This window comes from Apodemus sylvaticus, chromosome 9, assembly GCF_947179515.1.
Source record: "Apodemus sylvaticus chromosome 9, mApoSyl1.1, whole genome shotgun sequence".
NCBI lineage: Eukaryota > Metazoa > Chordata > Mammalia > Rodentia > Muridae > Apodemus > Apodemus sylvaticus.
The window spans coordinates 20,972,787-20,991,111 of record NC_067480.1 but is presented as its reverse complement, the minus strand read 5'-3'; the positions used below and the strand labels follow the sequence as shown (position 1 = coordinate 20,991,111).

The 18,325-nt window shown below is 51.1% G+C and overlaps 1 protein-coding gene across 2 annotated transcripts; it reads left to right on the top strand.

Moving 5' to 3' along the window:
* Positions 1 to 12,433: 12,433 nt before the first annotated feature.
* LOC127692367 (aquaporin-12) lies at positions 12,434 to 17,790 on the top strand. Of its 2 annotated transcripts, none has more exons than XM_052192636.1 (3): positions 12,434 to 13,083; positions 14,641 to 14,757; positions 17,496 to 17,790. In XM_052192636.1, the coding sequence occupies exons 1-3, from the start codon at positions 12,477 to 12,479 to the stop codon at positions 17,642 to 17,644; spliced, it is 873 nt and encodes a 290-aa protein (XP_052048596.1). In that variant the 5' UTR covers positions 12,434 to 12,476; the 3' UTR covers positions 17,645 to 17,790. The 2 variants fall into 2 exon arrangements, with proteins under 2 accessions (XP_052048596.1, XP_052048597.1); XM_052192637.1 differs by having other exon boundaries at positions 14,641 to 14,753; positions 17,496 to 17,584.
* The last annotated feature ends 535 nt before the right edge of the window (positions 17,791 to 18,325 follow it).

Here is an 18,325-nt window from a genome sequence, read left to right as displayed (position 1 = left end):
TGATCCCCAAACCTTTACCACAAACATCTGTGTATGCACGTACAAGTCTTGTCTCAGGAGTGAGCCCATCACTTGCTCCACAGAGCAGCAACAGTCATGTCTGCTGCATCTCCTACTGCTCTCAAGGGGAGGAGATCTCACAGTTCATTCAGGACTCCCCTCCACAAAACTGCATTTGGAGTTGAGGTCTTCAGATCTAAGACTCTCTCCCATATCAGAGTGTATGTATGCAGTCACCCCATGTCACTCCATGACAGCTATGAAGCCGGGTGAGAGGAAAATAGTTGGGTTCACGAGAGTGGTAGAGACAGGAAAGCCAGTGGAGACCCTGCAAACCATGCACACAATCTAGAAATAAAATGGAAACAGCTTGCTAATAGAATCCATATTTAGGCCAGACCTGATGGTGCACACTGTAATCCCAACATTTGGGAGATTAGAAGCTCAGTGTCCTCCTCAGCTATGTCATGAGTTCAAGGCCAGCCTGGATTATATGAGATTCACTCTTGGAAAAAAAAAACAATTCATGTTAATACAATAATGCACATTCATCAGACACTACCCTAAAATTCCTTTCAGGACTCCACCAAGAACCCAAGTAACTACTTAGACCAGAGGGGGGGGGGGGAATCAGGGAAAAGTCAAAATTCTTTTAGACGTCAAAGCAAAGTTCTCCTTGGCATTTATTAGCAACCACAAAATGATGCAATACAGAATATAAGAAGATTTAACGTCTAAGAATTCATGTCTAAATTATACAGCACGCCTAAGTACGGAAGCTTCATCCTAGAGTTGTTTATCAGGATGACTGATAGCCATAAAACTGAGAGGGGGAAAGTATTCTTCTAGTAAGAGAGAGCCCTGGCTCTAGAATCCAGCAGCAGGCTGAAGGATGGGCTCTCTGGAAGAGGAGATGACACTCATCTGTGGTCAGACAGTATGGGTGACATGTGGTGTGGACAGGTCTCTGCTCTCCAGAGGAGGATCTGAGCTGAGGAGTCGGAGTCATCTGACCGCCACCAGGGAGAATAAGAAGAGATGGTACCATGGCCAAGCCCGGTAGCAGGCGAACAAAATGGCTATGAGTAATGAGGCTCAGCTGAGGGCGATGCCAGAAGTTTGGGATACTGACCAGAGTAGCGTGTGGAGTAGGAGTACAGAGGGGATGAAATGCACTCTAAATACTTCCTGCCCACCAGTTCTCACCCAGAGGGAGGCAGAAGCAGAGAGGAGAGAGAGACCTGCTCCAGGGTGTTTTCCCCAAGGGGTGACATCAACAAAACCATCACTAATATTTTCCCAAGGAGGCACTGGCGACGTTGGCTGGTGGCAATGACTCACCTGTCCTCTTGTCATCTGCTCTTCTTTCAACCACTGTGAACTCTGATAGCTCATGGCTCCCTCTACATGACCCTTGGATCCATGCTACCTTGTATCCCGCGGCTGGTGGATAATCAGGTCCCATGTCTCTAACCCCACTAGTTAAGTACGACTGTAAATCTTCCACCCATGCGGCACTGACATCACTGTTGGCAATACAGGTAATACCCCGAGCTCCTACACACAGAAGGATACATTTCCATTCAGAAAAGGGCAGGCCTCCCAGGGATATTAGCCAAGTTGCAATTATCAAGTTGCCTCCCCTCATATTGAGGCTGGATGAGGCAAGCCAGTAGAAGGAAAAGGGTCCCAAAAGCAGGCAAAAGAGACAGACAGCCCCTGCTCCCACTATTAGGAGTCCCTCAAGGAGACCAAACTACACAGTCATAACACATTTGCAGAGGCCCCGAGTCAGACCCGAGTCAATCCCTGATTGTCAGTTCAGACTGTGAGCCTCATGAGCCCTGGTTGACTCTGTGGGCCATGGTCCTGTGGTGTCCTTGACACCTCAAGCTCCTACAATCCTTTTCCCCCCTCCTCCACAGGATTCCCTGAGCTCCATTCGGTCTCCCTTCTTAACCTGGTGGGTCTTGATATGCTTTGGCTGGTGACACTCTTCAGGAAGCTCGCTCTCAGGACACTCACAGTGAAGGGAGTTGGTACTTTTCAGAATCCACAGTTGAGGCAGCAAGCAGACTTTGAGCCCAGGCATGTGCCGGACAAGCGTGAAGCAAGGTTGTGGTTGAGTCATTCCACAAACAGACTGGCCATAAAAGATAAGGGGCATGCCTGGGCAATCTCCTATGGGTCATAACACCATCTGGACTAGAGTCTTCTGTCCCTTGGATGCAGTTTACTAATGTCAAAGTAACCTTCCTGCTAGCAAAAATAAAGTGCTCTCCTACACTGCTGACGGCCCGATCTGCATGTATGCCAAAAAGCCCACCCTGAGTGCCAAAATCCCCCGCCAATGTTTGAATCAGCAAATTATGTGTAACCGTGCCAACCCCCCCTGACTTTTTCTATATAAACCCCTAACTTTTGAGCCTCAGGGTCAACTCCTCTGTCTCCTGTGTGAGATGTGTGTCGGCCTGGAGCTCTGAAAATAAACTGCCTCATGCATTTGCATCAAGTCAGTCTGAGTTTCCTTGGGTGTACGCTATCCGGAGAATGGAGTGGGGCTCTCCCCAAAAGGAGGTCCTACAACAGTAGGTAAATTTCTTCGCCCCTGTGTGTGAGTGTTTGTCTCTGCAGTTCATCAGGACATGCCAAGTGCTTCCCACAGAAAGGCCAGAAACTCAACAAGCACATGTCTTCCCTACATGCCAGCTCCACGGTACTGGATTGGGGGTGGGGTGGGGGATGTTCTTGGCATATTCTTTGCTACCCTGTGGCATGGCAAATGTGTGGTTTGTGCCAGGATCTCCAGAGTCAGCCCTTTCTCTCTGTAGGAACAGACATGTGTCCTACTGGGTCTGTAAGACCCGAAAAAACTGAGGGCACCCCAGCGCCCCATGCCTTGGAAGGCAACACCCAAATCACTCTCGAGAAACAGTCTTGATGCAATAGCAAGAGGATTTTTATTTCAGAGCTCTGGGGTCCACAGCCGTACACCGTGCAGGGGTAGAGGACTGTGGGACCCTGAGCAACTGAAGTCAGGGGTATTTAAAGGGGAAAAAATCACAAGGCTAGGGGTGGAGGACAAATCATGCCTGGAACGGGGAAGTACAGGATGAGGAAGTCAGGCAATAGTTTATGCCTTAAGGAAGATTAGAGATTATCTGGAGCAAACATCCTTGGGGCTTTGTATAGTTAAACATTGGACCTGTCATCTGATGTGTCAAGAATGTGGTGAGCTAGTTCCCGGGACAGGGTCTGCTATCTTTAGGATAATCTTGAGGGCAATGGTCTCAAGCTGAGAGCAGAAAGGCAAGTTACTCAGTGACTCAGTGCTAGGATAATTGCTAGAGATCTAAAAATATTGAGTTGGGGTCTCTCAGGATTACGGGTTCTATCCCTACCAGAACCATGATCCAGGTCAAGGTGAGCCCCATAATCACCAAGGCACTTTTGATATAATCAGTGGAAGTCTGGGAGATGCTTCCAGTTCCTAGAAGTACCCAACACTGGAGGCTTGGCATGGAGGAAGATCTGAGCAGCATTCACATTGACTCTGCAGCAGGAATGGAGGCAGTTGAGGCAGTGGGTACCTGGGTAGTATTGTTGCTGCTAGTCTGCCCAAGTAAATGCCCTTGGCTGCCAAGGACAAGCCTGGACTTGGAGAGTTCTGAGGAAGGGGTGGGGTATCTGGGAGCAGGGAAGGAAAGACTAGAAGTCAAATCACGGGGTACAAGCTGACGGCCTGTGTTCTGTTCCAGACAGCTTTCTCTGGAGATCTCCAGACAGCTCCTCCTAACAATTCAGCTCTCACAGACCAAGGCCGGGGCTTTTATTGACATGTCAATTCAGTCCAGGTTCCCTTTCCATTATCCCAGGAATTCCAGCCTCCCATGACCGACCCCACCCCTCTAATTCTTAGAAAAAGACAGAAAACACATTTTTTTTAAAAAAAAATGCAAATTAATTCAGAGATCTGACTGCCTTTGTAAGCACAGACAATAAGCTAGCTGAGTGGGACCTCAATCTGAGACTGCCACTCCCACCTCTCTCAGCCCCAGACTGCCCTTGAACTCTGGAATCTTTCTGACCAGCTGGCTCTCAGTGAAGCTGCCTCTGTTCTTTCAGGTCTTCAAATCTTATACAGTTCATATTGCATCCTTATGTTTTGCATAGTTGAAAAATTATATATATTTTTGAGCTCATGTTTCAGAGTTCTTTCCCACAGCTCTGACAGCTGTCCTGAAGGTCTCCGGCATTTACCATTTTATGAGACATTAGCTACACCATTGCCTCACAGTCTCATGCTGTCTCTGATTATCATGGAGTCATTAACCTTGGCAAAGGGGACATTCCTTGAAGTGGGAACATGGAAACCTGTACATCATTATACAAACAAGCCTTCCACCCACAGCAACCACCAACACTTGTGGGGGCCCACTCCCTGATGGCTGTTCCAGGGGCAGGAACCATGTCATTCAGTCCCTTACATGGCTAAGCCATCCCTTACATGGCCAGGCCAAGCTGGACTCATGGCATCGGAGGCAAGGGGGGATTGTCTTGAAAGAATAGAAAATACAGCCTAACTCCAGCCTTCTAAGGAGCCCCAAACACTTCATATTCCAGAGCCCGCTCTTTGTGCTCTTTGTTAGAAACTAGATAAAAGGTCACATTCCAGAGTCCGCCCTTTAAGACCTAGGCAGAAAGGCCTTGAATAGGTGATCCTGGCCCTGTAAGGTAACTAGAAATGAGCTAAGCTTATCTTGCTTCTGTAAACTGCTTATGCCATTACCTCTCCAGGAGTTCACGCAGCTATAGACTCCAAGAAAATAGGAAACTAATTGGTCCACTGAGCGCGGGCTCCGATAATTTAAACTGATTGGCCTAAAAACTATGGAGTGGTACAAATCGATTGGCTCGCATTTCAAGGGCTCTTGATGCTAAGGAATGATTGGTTAGTGATTCATGGGCTTTGTTGTGAACTTATAAAAAGCTGTCCCAATTCTGCACTCGGGGTCCGCAGTCCTCTAAGCCTGCACGGTGTATGGCTGTGGAACCCAGAATTCTGGAATAAAGAAATCCTTATGCTATTGCATCAAGACCATTTCTTGGGAGTGATTTGGGTGTCGCCTTTGGAAGCGAGGGGTGCTGGGGCACCCTCGGTTTTTGGGGGGTCTTACAGTCTAAGCCTGAGTTCCGAGCTTGAAGATTTTGTAGCTAGGATGTATGTATTTATGCCAACTGACATGTCCTTTGACACCCCCCCCCACTATTGTCCCAAATAATGATGACATCAGCACCCAGAACACCCAGAATAGTTTTAAATTGAAGGCTGGGAAAGTTCCCCAGGAAATGACTTGAGCTGTGAATTTCTGCGCTGGTGATAGTGCCACTTGAGAGACCTAAAGAACTACCCACCTTGATTATCAGGAGGGGCAAAGATTTGTTGATACTATGTCTACTGGTTTCACTTTTTTCTTGTTTTACCTCCTTGCAAGTGAACTTCCCAGCGTCTGGTCCCCTAGAGCCCACTGACCCGGTGCATCCAGCCTTATCTGGTTCCCAATCATCTACAGGTGGTAAAATGCATAATTTCTGTGTTGCTGATGGTAGTGGTTGTTGAGTGCTTGTTGGCTCTGGTACAAAAGGAGGTAGCACTATCGTGAGGACAGCAAGTTGGCAGAAGTGACGGGAGTCCCTGGGGTGACAGGTTGTATGTGAGTCACTCTCCTGGGATCCAGAGCTATGATAGTGACTGCCTGGGAGCTTGGAGTCAAGGTCACTCTGTCAACACTGTTGACAGAGTAGCAATATGATGCTCCCATTTAGGGCCCTCAGCCGTCACATACGGAGTCCATCACATAACAGAGAGCACATTACTAGCCAGGCCTTGGAGGGCGGTGTGTGTGGGGGGGGACAGGTCTGGGGCAGCAGCAATGATGTCCCCACTTCCTTGATATGTGATGAGCCATTCATTGGTCTGCAGCTGGCATGATCTTCATCCTATTGGACCCATTCTGCTGCACGTGGGCAAATGCTATCACCTGCTGCCTGTCACGGGTCAGGAACTGTGGGGTGACTCTACCCTGAATATTAAGCATCACTCTGGGCAGACCTGCGAGGATTTAGTGCTTCTCTACAGCGGAGGTGACAGTCACGACACAGATTGCTGTTCTGAGAAGGCTCACTGCCACTGCCGCCGTGGGGACTGTTGCCACCGTTTCTTTGGGACAGGAGTGGCCTCAGAGGAGGAAGAGATGACCTGTCAGTCATTGGCACTCTGTGAAAGCTGAGGAAGCCGGGCGTTGACCCATCCAGCAGGTCCAGTTATTCAGGGTTCCGAAGGGGCACTACCTGAGGGTCAAAGGGGGGGAGAGAAAGAAGGAAGCCAGGCAAGGGGGGTTCAATTGTCGAGGCTTCGTCTAATGTTCCGGGGTACACAGTTTTAAGCTCTCAGAGGAAGAGCTCTTCTCAAGGCAAGAACAAAGGAGGGAGGGGCAATCTTGGCAGTTTCTGCGGGAAGAGATAAGGGTCCTCTGGTGGAGACATCTGACGTTTGCATAATCTGGAGCATCTCGCAGTTATCTCAGGACTGCCTTCCACCTGCGATCACAGGGAGAGGCTCATCTTTGTTTTACTCAGGACCTTTGCCCGGTCAGCGCTCCAGGCTGTTAGTAAGGGTCTCTAATGGTTTCCCAGAGGGCATGGTGGCACACGCCTGTAATCCCAGCACTTGGGAGGCACAGGCAGGCAGATTTCTGAGTTCGAGGCCAGCCTGGTCTACAGAGTGAGTTCCAGGACTACACAGAGAAACCCTGTCTCAAAAAACAAAAGCAAAAACAAACAAAAAACAAAAAACAAAACAAAAGAGAAAGAAAAGAAAAAAGAAAGCCGAGGGGCCGTGTATTCAAGTACACCTGCGCCTCTGACCCTGTGACTCAGATCTTGGACGTTGTTTTTCTTACCAGGTGACTCTGTTCTGTTGTAAGTTGCTGCCTGCAGAGCCAAGGACAGCCAGGATTCCCTCCCCTGCCTCCTCCATCGCTGCCGCTTGAGTCTGAGAAAAGGGGCCACTGTTGTCACCTTATTTAGTCTTCACCACCACTGTCACTTCTTCAATGGAATAACCTTGGCTGCTCACGGTGACAGCTGAAGATGGAGCTCACGGTGACAGCTGAAGATGGAGCTCACGGTGACAGCTGAAGATGGAGCTCACGGTGACAGCTGAAGATGGAGCTCACGGTGACAGCTGTGGAGCTCAAGAGGGTTAGTCCGGAGTGGGTAGTGCAAATAAGGCAAGTCAGCCTGGATGTCCAGGTAAACTCATCCATCCCTCCCTCCCTCCTTCCCTCCCTTCCTCCCTCCCTCCCTCCCTTCTTTCCTTTCTTCTACAATGGTAGGAATAACCTGGAATTTGTGCCCTGGTATCTATTTCCTACCTGTAATGCCTCAAAAGGTGTAGAAAGATTCCCAGACAAACTGCTATATTCATTCTTTTTTTTTTTAAAGATTTATTTATTTATTATATGTAAGTACACTGTAGCTGTCTTCAGACACACCAGAAGAGGGCATCAGATCTCATTACAGATGCTTGTGAGCCACCATGTGGTTGCTGGGATTTGAACTCAGGACCTTTGGAAGAGCAGTCAGTGCGCTTAACTGCTGAGCCATCTCTCCAGCCCGCTATATTCATTCTTGGTAGAACTTTCAGTGGACTAGTCACAGAGGGGGCACTTGTTCCTATTGACCAAAGGCATCTATGAAACCCTAGCTAATAGCTCAGGCTGGTGATGGACCGGGCACATCACCCAAAGATCGGGAGTGGAGAGACACGCCCACTGCCTGCACTTCGATTCAACAGTGCACTGAAGGCTCTGGGCAACGCGAAGAGACAAAACCCCAAATATTCCATATGGAGGATCCTACTGTTTTACAAGTTTAATTCTCCCTGCTCTAATGTTCAACACAATTCCAGTTGTAATTTGCCAGGGTCCAGCCTCGACACAGGATCGGAGTTCTCAACTGGGAACAGGGATGTCTGGTAAGCGCACAATAACTATACACAGAGTACTCTTTGGGGACAAGCTGACAGGCTATTTTTCAAGGCTTAAAGTTTCTTCTCTGCTCTTTCTCACTCATTCACTCGCAGCTCGAGGCTGCACACACTCTGCATTCTCCCGCGCACTCTGCTTTTCCTGAACTCCCACACTCACACACACCTCTGCGTGTTCCCCTTTCACTCTCACACACTCACACACAGCACATGCACTCTCCATTCACTCACGCACTCTCCATACACACCGCACATCTCTCTCCACTCACTCTTCACCAGCTCTTCCCATGCTCACCCACCCTCCTCTTGCCCCAGTCTTCTATTGAAACTCCAAAAGCAGATAAAAAGACATTGTATAATCGTTGCCAAATCAAATTCAAAAGAATCAAGAATTGCAATTGTTACCCAAAGTTTTAAGCTTCCCTATTCCCTGGCCTATAGCCAAAGTAATAATAACTACAAACTTATCATTATTTAAACTTTAACTATTATACTTCAGAGCTCAGAGCTCTGAGGCCAGCTACTTGCATTTTCTTGTGAAGTTCTAATGATAAATGACATGGGCAAAGCTGCCAGGCAGTGGCCAGAAAGAACCAAATTAACCCTTAAATTAGTAGCTTCCCTAGCTTTCCACTTCTGCACATTGTACACAATGACTCTCCTAAGAGTCCTAGTGTTTGGACTTAGTTTTACTAATATAAGATTTTACATATTCTATACTTGCTTATCCGGGAACCACTCTCAAATGTTGTGCAAAACTTATTTCATAACTTTAATAATTTTTCTTCTTGGGGGTCCTAATGTTGACTCTAATTCATTTTCTAATAATTTCTTCAAACTTTCTTTGCAAGTCCAGCATTAATCTGGAACTACCATTGTGCAGTTATTGCATTGTTTCTAAGATGAGAACACACAGCATGCACCTGGGCCATTAGGGCTGTGCTGTGCTGTGCTGTGCTGTGCTGTGCTGTGCTGTGCTGTGCCCCATGCCTCAATTTTAATTGTTTAAGACTCATTACATCAGGAAACATCTGGTTTCACAGAATCTGCCAGAGCAGAAGGAGAAAAAAAGTAAGAAAGTCAGATATAATAGAATAATTATGCACATCAAGGCCAACTGAAAAACAATCACTGACAAATGAAATCTATACAGCCGTTGTCCAGGGCTAAGGTTGGGAGAAATGGGAACAACTGTTGTTACAAAGAGCTGCCATGGGTTTACTGAGATGTCTCCGTCCTGGCCTACTGCAGGTAGTCCCTTATTTCAGATGGTGGGTCCCCTGGAGGGATGTGTCTCCTGCTTCTCAGGGTCCCAGACACCATCCTTTTCTACAAGGAGCTGCGGGCTTCTGAGATGTCTCCATCCCGGCCTGCTGTGACCAGTCCTTGTCATTGTATGCTGTCCCCAGCAGTAATTTTACAAGATTTTAAAATTAAGGTTGAGAGCTGAAAGAACATGCACTGCTCTTACAGAGGACCTGAGTTCAGTTCCCAGCACCCACGTCAGGCAGGTCACAAGTGCCTGTAACTCCGGCTCCTAGGGATTCCACAACCCCCGATCTCTGTGCATGAAACTATGCACAGATACAGACATGTAATGAAAAGAGAAATCTTAAAATAGATTAAAATGGAAACTGACAAGCTGATTCTTGAGTTTGTGTGATAATGCAAAGATATTAGATTGCAAATAGTCTTGAATGGAGCAAGGACTAGAGGCCTCAGACTAACTGAATCCAGAAGGAAGTGTGTGTGTGTGTGTGTGTGTGTGTGTGTGTGCACGCGCTACATAACTACATAACATTTGTGCTCTCAGGGGTCAACTGGCCTAGCCCAGGACCCCCACCATGGATGGAGATAAGAGCTGACTATGAAGAAGGAAGGATATAGATTTTGGGGTCACTTGAACCCCTTTTTCCACGATTCCCTGTAAAGACTCTTCCTTCTCCCACCCCACACACCAAGTCTCTACAGCTTCCAGACTGTTTCCCTTTCCTGAGGAGAGGAACCTCAGTTAGAGGATGGGCAGGAACAGGCTCCTGGTGGGCAGGGGTCTGGGCAGGCATCTCTTGGGTACCATGAGGAGAAAAACCAAGGACTCCTCTTTGCCAGGACCTCAGTGGAACTCTGAACTGTGAAGTCTGAAGATCAGGATCTTTCTTCCTTGTTGGAGAGTATCAGGTGTCTTCCCCACCTCTGGAGTGTTGGAGATTCCTACAATTGTGTCTGGAGCCTTAAAACAATTGACCACTCTCTAGGCTGCTGCTTCCCAGAGGCCTTTGGCAGGTCATGTCCCTCCCTGGGTCTCTGTCTCTCTGTGTGTGCAAGGGGCAGGCTTCATGTTTAGGAGACAGACCTGAGTTTAGAAAACAAACAAAAAACCAAAACAAGAAGACCAGGAACGAAAACAGACTCCCTCTGGGGAAGGGGAGGTGTGGGGTGGATGAAAGGCTCCGGCCTGACCCGCTCTGGTGGAGAAGCTCTGGTTCTCACCCTTCACATAAAACGGGCCACCACACAGGGAGCAGCCAGCCTCCTGCCTCATTCCCTGGGGAGTCAGAAGCCGGACCCCCAGGTCAGGTTCTCAGCCCCCCACTGATGCCACCTGTCAGCACCTACTCTTGGAGTTCTTTATCTCTGACCTCACTGGGGCCTGCATGGCGATCATCTCTGGGACTTCCGGGGACCAGCCAGACGGGGTCCCCGACTCCATCTGACTATTCACCCCATCTCTCCCCTTCCTACTGCATACCTTGCTGGAGCCATGGTGGCATCTTGGGGGACACTGTTTAGACCTCAGTCTGATTTTTGATCACAGAAGTGTCTTCTGGAAATGTCCCTTCTGTGGGTGGGAATGTGCTTTGTCTGGATGCAGGTCCCTGATTCTCAAGACAGGTGCGGGGAGGAAGCTCACAGGCCCCTCCTAAAAGCCTTTGCTTACCCTGGCCTGTGCCTGGAAGATACAGCTCCCCGACAGCTCCTTTGAATACAAACTCACACTCTTGTCCCATTAGTGTCTCTGTGGGGTCCTTAGGACGGTCTCCCCATCCCAGAATCATGACTTCTTGGCTTCCTTCTTCTCAGCCTGACAAGAATCCAGCTCCAAGTCCCCATAGTGTCCCCAACTCCTGTTTCCTCCTGTTCTGAAAGCCACTGCCTACCATATGCCCAGGAAGGAACCCGTCCCTGCATCTGTGTCCAGTGAAGGGCCAGGGTCCTGGGCGGGGCACAATCCCCCAACAGGTGTCACCGGTCCTCATCCTGGCCTGACGCATCCATATCCTGGGGTCTGAGGGCTTTTCTTTCTTTTCTTCCTCATTTTTTTTTTTGGACAGGGTTTCTCTGTGTAACCCTGGCTGTCCTGGAACTCACTCTGCAGACCAGGCTGTCCTCAAACTCAGAAATCCACCTGCCTCTGCCTCCCAAGTGCTGGGATTAAAGGCGTGCACCACCACTGCCTAGCAAAGCCTTCCTTTTTAAAATGCATTTTGTGGGCTGGAGAGCTGGCTCAGCAGTTAAAAGCACTGACTGCTCTTCTGAAGGTCCTGAGTTCAAATCCCAGCAACCACATGGTGGCTGACAGCCATCTGTAATGAGATCTGACACCCTCTTCTGGTGTTTCTGAAGACAGCTACAGTGTACTTATTTATAAAAATAAATACATCTTTGGGACTGAGCAAGCAGGGTTAATCAGAGCGAGCGGGGTTGACCGGAGCGAGCAGAGGTCCTAAATTCAATTCCCAGCAACCACATGAAGGCTCACAACCACCTGTACAGCCACAGTGTACTCATATACACAAATCTTTTAAAAATATGCATTTTGTATGAGGTACACAGAATAGCCAAAGGTACAACGAAGGGGCCCACATCTGTAGGCTTAGTGTTCTGCAGCCCAGAGCTCCCCGCTAGGGGCACTGGTTTTCTGGGGGTGGGGGTGGGGGTGGGGACAGACCTGATCTATTTAACAGATCCCAGGATGGCTAATTCCAGGAGTAAGTGACCTAGTGTGCTCTCAGATCTAAGGTCTCTTTCTAGGAAGGGACACGGCACAGTTGCAGGGAGATAAGGGACCAGGTGGGGCACAATGCAGATGTCAGGAAGTGGAGGTATTGTCCTGGTGTCAGGAGCCTGGGTGTAAGTCATAGACCTCCTGGTGACTTTGAAGAAAATGGTGTGTCTGCAGTGTCCCTAGAGGCAACAGAGGGAAGCCGGAGCAGGGTGCCTCCGGCCAGGGAGGATCCCAAACAGGCAGGTCCTCTGTGGGTGTTCCTCGCAGCACTTGGCTTTGTGACCAACGGTGTCAGTCGTAAGGGGCACAGGTGTGGGTGTTCCCAGTAGCCCAGGGCAATCTCTTTTCCGTCCTTGGGCTGCAGGGCCAGTCAGCCTCCCACACGTCACCAGGTCTTTGTTCCCTGTAGATCCCAGACTGATGGCCAGTCTGAATGTGTCCCTCTCTTTCTTTTTTGCTACCTGTGCCATCTGTGAGGTGGCTAGAAGGGCGTCTAAAGCCCTGCTCCCAGCAGGCACCTATGCCAGTTTTGCTCGGGAGGCAGTCGGCGCAGCCCAGCTGGCAGCCTGCTGCCTAGAGTTGCGAGTGTTGGTGGAGCTTGGCCCCTGGGCAGGGGGCTTCGGCCCCGACGTGGTGCTGACCCTGGTCTTCCTGCTTTTCCTGGTGCATGGGGTGACCTTCGATGGGGCCTCCGCCAACCCCACCGTGGCCTTGCAGGAGTTCCTCATGGTGGAGGCATCGCTGCCCAGCACTCTGCTGAAACTGTTGGCCCAGGTGCTGGGCGCTCAGGCTGCCTGTGCCCTGACCCAGCGCTGCTGGGCCTGGGAGCTCAGTGAACTGCACTTGCTACAGAGCCTCATGGCCGTCCACTGCAGCTCAGCCCTGCGGACCTCCGTGCTGCAGGGCGCGCTGGTGGAGGGCACCTGCACCTTCTTCTTCCACCTGAGCCTCCTCCACCTGCAGCACAGCCTTCTCCTCTACAGGGCGCCTGCCCTGGCCCTGCTCGTCACAGTCATGGCCTACACAGGTAAACTCGCTCCCCTCTCCGCTAGACCTAGCAGGACCCCCAACACCGCTGGCCGAGGGGCCCACAAGTCCTTGCAGACTGGGATAGCTACTTCTTAAGTCCCTCACAGAAGGGGCTGGAAGGCTAGACCTGGGGTTGTGCGTACCATACGTCCCTGTACCATAGATCTGTCCCCGATTCCCAGCACTTGGAGCAATTTCAATACTTGGTCCCTCCTGGCCGCGCTCTGGAAGTCCCTGAGTTCTCCAACACCCCACAAAGGGTGGCAAGTCTGAGGGGTGTTTTCTTCCACCCTCTCACTCAGTCCTGAAATAGCACCAGCCTCTCAGGCCTGTGATTTCTGCCCTGGACAGGCTGGCGTCTTGCCTGGGCTCTTTTGGTCCCTCATGCTCTCTTCAGGGCTTCTCTGGGCCCAGCTCAGGCTGACTCGAGGCCCACGCTCTGATTTTGTCTCCCAGGTCTCATTTAGCAGCCCGAGGATCTACCTGAAGGGAGGTATCCCTAGACAGGGTGATTCCAGAGAGCTCTGTAGGCTACCGGCTAGCTGTTCCTCAGAGCCAAGGACTCTATAGATGTTGCATTATGCAAAAGCAAAGGTCTCCCAAGGCTTGTTCCAAGAGGCCAAGAGGCCAGAAAACAGAGCTGACTCAGCACAAGACTTGGTGACTGGCACTAGCAAGGCCTTGTGGGAAGGACCTCCAGCACCCTGCTGTGACGGGATAAACTGGGGCCAGCTATACAGAGAGCACAGGAGGGAAATGGTTTCCAGCAGACTGGACAGGAGCAGCAGCTGCGTCCTACCCTACGGACCAGGGTTCCCAACTCGAATGGCTGAGCTGCCCGTGCCAGGCACCCAGGTCTAGGTCCACCCATCACCCGCTTTCCCTGAGGCCCAGGCTCCCTTCCACTTGCCCAGCTCCATTGTCCAGCTTCCTGGTATAGCCTGAAAGACAGCAGCTGCCTCAGCTGCTCCCCTCACCCTGCTTCTCTTCTGGGGCCACTTAGCCGTCGTCAACCCCTCTACAGTTCTCCCAAGGCCTGCAAGTGACGTCTCTGTCACTGTCACTGGTTTTAGCTCCCTGCCCCTCCCCCTTCTCAATCTTGCCCCCCTTCCCCTCCCCCTGCCTTCTTTCCTTACTCCTTTTATGTCTCCTCGCCTCTGGCTCCCCTCTCTCTGTGTGTCTCCGTTTCTCTTCTCCTCCCCCACTCTCCTGCCCATACCTTTCGCTGTCTCCCCCCCACACATCCCTCCTGACCACTTCCCAGAAGGCAGAGGTGAAATACTGATGCAGGAGTCTCAGGGTGACAATGTGTTAAGTATTCCCAGTGAGACCCTGGTCCCAGCGCCTCTCCTGCGACCTTTGGCCTTGATGGACCCAGCCTTGTTTCTTTGTGACCACCAGCATACAACAGGAAGGGCTGTCCCAAAGTCGCCAGTGCCAAGATCCCAGTCCCGTGTCTAGCACCGTGGCCTTGGGGTGGTTCTTTCCCTGGCCTGTCTGTCCAGGCCGCTTCAGGCAGAGCTAGCCCACAAGAACTCCATGCTTCTATCCACAGCCGGGCCCTATACGTCTGCCTTCTTCAATCCTGCCCTGGCTGCCTCTGTCACATTCCACTGTGCTGGGAACACCTTGCTGGAGTATGCCCACGTGTACTGCCTGGGTCCTGTGGTAGGTAAGCAGTGGGAGCAAGGCCTGCCTGGGTAGTGTCGTGGGCAGGGTCTGAGGGCATGGGGCAGACATAGACATCCAGGAGATTGCTGGTTACAGATTCACAATGCGGCCATCTTTCCTAACTCCCTGGGGTCTTGGTGGGGGTGGGCGGGGTGGGGTGGGGCAAAAAGAGTTTCTGACCAACAAGGGTTCTCTTAATCTCTGCAGTGTAGACAGCTGGAAGAAGTGACTTAAGATGGTCTCCGCTTGGACCATCACAGGAGGGGGATAGAGTTAGGTGGAGAGTGGGGTTTAGAGACTTGGACCTTCCGAAGGCTCTTCACGGGAAGGAGGGACAGGTTGTAGTAGGTTCCCTTGTATCCGGGGTTCCCTTCCCAGTGCGTCTTCACACACTCAGTTAGAGCTGCCTCACGGAGTGCGGGTACCAAGGAGCCTCTGGGACATAGGCCATGCTTGGATGATCCCATGCCCTTCAGAGTTGCAGATCTGGTGGGGCGGGCCTCAGGGCCTGCAGCTCATAGCAGGTCTGCCCCTGGACTCCTTGAAGCACAGAGGGAGTCCCATCCAGTCACCCACAGTTTGAAAGAGAACTAGAAGTAAAGTCCCCGGGCTGGAGTGAGCCAGAGAAAGGCACCAGATGCCTCTAGCTCCAGGATCTGGACAACTCTGGGGGTTTGGCATTTGTGACCTAGGCAGAGGCCACTCCTCTCTGGCACTGGGCCCAGGCACTAGGTTTCTCCCCAGTGACTGTGACTTTACCGGATGGCTGAGGTCCACTGGAGCCTTGGAATCGTGCCACCCCCCCCCCAACCATGGTCCTCCGGAAGTCACCAACACAAAAACAAGTTTACGGAGTTTGGGCACTGGTGGTGCATGCCTTTAATCCCAGTACTTGGGAGGCAGAGGCAGGTGGATTTCTGAGTTCGAGGCCAGCCTGGTCTACAGAACGAATTCCAGGATAGCCAGGGCTATATAGAGAAACCCTGTCTTGGAAGAAAAAAGAGAGAAAGAGAGAGAAAAATCAGCACGGAGGCCAAGTGTGGCCCTGGAAGGCATGGAACGCTTCTAGGGTTCTAGGGACCTCAGCCATCTGGTAAAGTCATGGTCAGTTGGGGGAGATCCAGTTAGAAATAAGTGTTGAGGAGAGGTGTCTCTGTGTTGTAAAATGCTTTTGTCACTCACGTGTGAGGAACTGAGCTCAAAGAGAGAGAGAGAGAGACAGAGACAGAGACAGAGACAGAGAGATAGAGAGACAGAGACAGAGAGACAGAGAGACAGAGAGACAGAGAGACAGAGAGACAGAGAGAGACAGAGAGAGGGAGAGGGAGAGGGAGAGGGAGAGACGGAGACAGAGGGAGAGGGAGAGAGGGAGAGGGAGAGGGAGAGGGAGGGAGGGAGGGAGAGAGAGAAGTGAATGAATCACTTAAGAACGAGGCTGTTTTGAGGCAGCGCCCTCTGCTAGGGAAGAACTGCGAGCCACTGTGTGCTGGTCCTGCTATTTGGGAGCCCCTGAGCAGGCGCCCTCTCTGCCTCTGGACCCAGAATACCACCACATCTGCTGCAGGGGGTGGCCAAGGCCAGCAGTGGAGTCAGGGGCAAGTCAGGCCACAGCTACGGGAGCCAAGTGGCTGCTGGGAACTGAGGCAGGTCACATGGGTGGGACCAAGGGTGTTCCAGGTGGGGAACACTACGGCTCGAGCTTAAACCCTAAACAGGAAAATCAGATCTCTCCTTCCCTGGCTACTTTATCCCTCTGAGGACCTGGGGCCACGTGGGGACTTAGAATATCAGAGAAAGAAATGGAGATTGAGCCAGCTCCCCCTCCTTTGTCCTTCCCAACCCGGGCCTGGCCCTGATCTTCCCATCTTAGTCAGCAGTTTCACTCCTGTGAAGAAACCCCATGATCAAAGCAACTTGGGAGGGCAGGGTTATTTGGCTCACACTCCAAAGGAAGTCAGGAGGGGAACTCATACAGGGCAGGAACCTGGAGGTAGGAGCTGAGGCAGAGGGAGGCTGCTTCCTGGCTTGCTCTTCGTGGCTAGCTCAGCCTGCTTTCTTATAGAACGCAGGACTACCAACCCAGGGATGACACCATTTACAATGGGCTGGGCCCTCCCCCTCATTAATCAATAATTAAGAAAATGCTCTATAGCCAAATTTTATGAAGATTTTATTTTTTATTTTTATTTTTTTATTTTTATTTTTGTTTTTACGAGACAGGGTTTCTCTGTGTAGCCCTGGCTGTCCTGGAACTCACGCTGTAGACCAGGCTGACCTTGAACTCAGAAATCCTCCTGCCTCTGGCTCCCAAGAGCTGGGATTCCAGGTGTGTGCCACCACCACCCGGTGGGTGAAGATATTTTTTAAATTGAGGTTCTCTCCTCTAATTATCCAGCACACACCCACAACCTGCAGCCACTGAAAGCAGCCCCGCCCACTCTGAGGCAACCCCGCCCACTCTGAGGCAACCCGAGAGACTGTGGTATAGAACCAGAAAATGGCGAAGAATGTTTCTGTGGGGCATCCTGAGTCCTGGATCCCCAGAGCATAATCTAGAAATATATCAACTTCCTGTGGAAGCTTCCTGGCCTCTCGGCAGGTTGTTCCTCTAATGGGTAGGACCAGGGAAGGGGCGTGGCCAGAAAGAGCCAGACCAGCGCTCGAGTAGGAGCCTACAGGGAGGGCCTGGGCATCAGCTTCCGTTCAGACTGCTCTGCGACCTGACCCCATCTCTTGCAGGGATGATCCTGGCCGTCCTACTCTATCAGGGCCACCTTCCCCGCCTTTTCCAGAGAAATCTGCTCTACCGGCAGAAAAGCAAATACCGAACTCCAAAGGGGAAGCTGTCCCTAGGTTCTGTGTATAGCAAGATGTACAAAGGGGAGTAGTGGCAAAGGGCCATGGCCTGTGGGCACCAGGGCAGCAGCCACTGGGGTGCAGCTGAGCTGCCTTGCTCCCCAGAGCTCCAGTCACCTCCTAAGACACCTGGTCTCCCCTCCACAAAATCACTTGCCAATAAACCATTGTTAAGACCTGCCTGTCTCCCTTTCCTGAAGGACGCTTCTGGAGGACAGGTGTGGGTATGTCCTTTTCCCTACTGCACATTCTTTCCTAACTCGTGTTGACAGAGTGACAATAAAAAGCAAGGCCACAAAGATTGGCAAAAAGCCCAGGGTGTGCTGACCTGGGCCTGGATACCTGGTACACGCCTGGTAGCCCACAGTCAGGAGAGGCCTAAGACTGTCTGGGAACCCCGAGAATAGCAGTGGAACCTGCAGTGGAGACGTCTCCATGAATGTTTCAGGGGTGTGTGTGAGCTGGGCACATGGTACCTTAAGACAATGGCTATGTATCCCCTAAAGCTAGTCCAAACCTTATCCCAGGAGCCCCTGGGCCAGTTGCCTCTGTGGTGGGATAGGACTACAGGACAAAGCAAGGGAACAGTCTGGGTTTCCTGGATACTGGTGAGGTCATATTGAAGAGAAGGAATATCCTTCCAGGGCCTTCATGCCTGTCCCTTCACCTTCTCCAAAGGTTTCTCTGCCTGCCTATCCCAGCAGAGCTGCCTG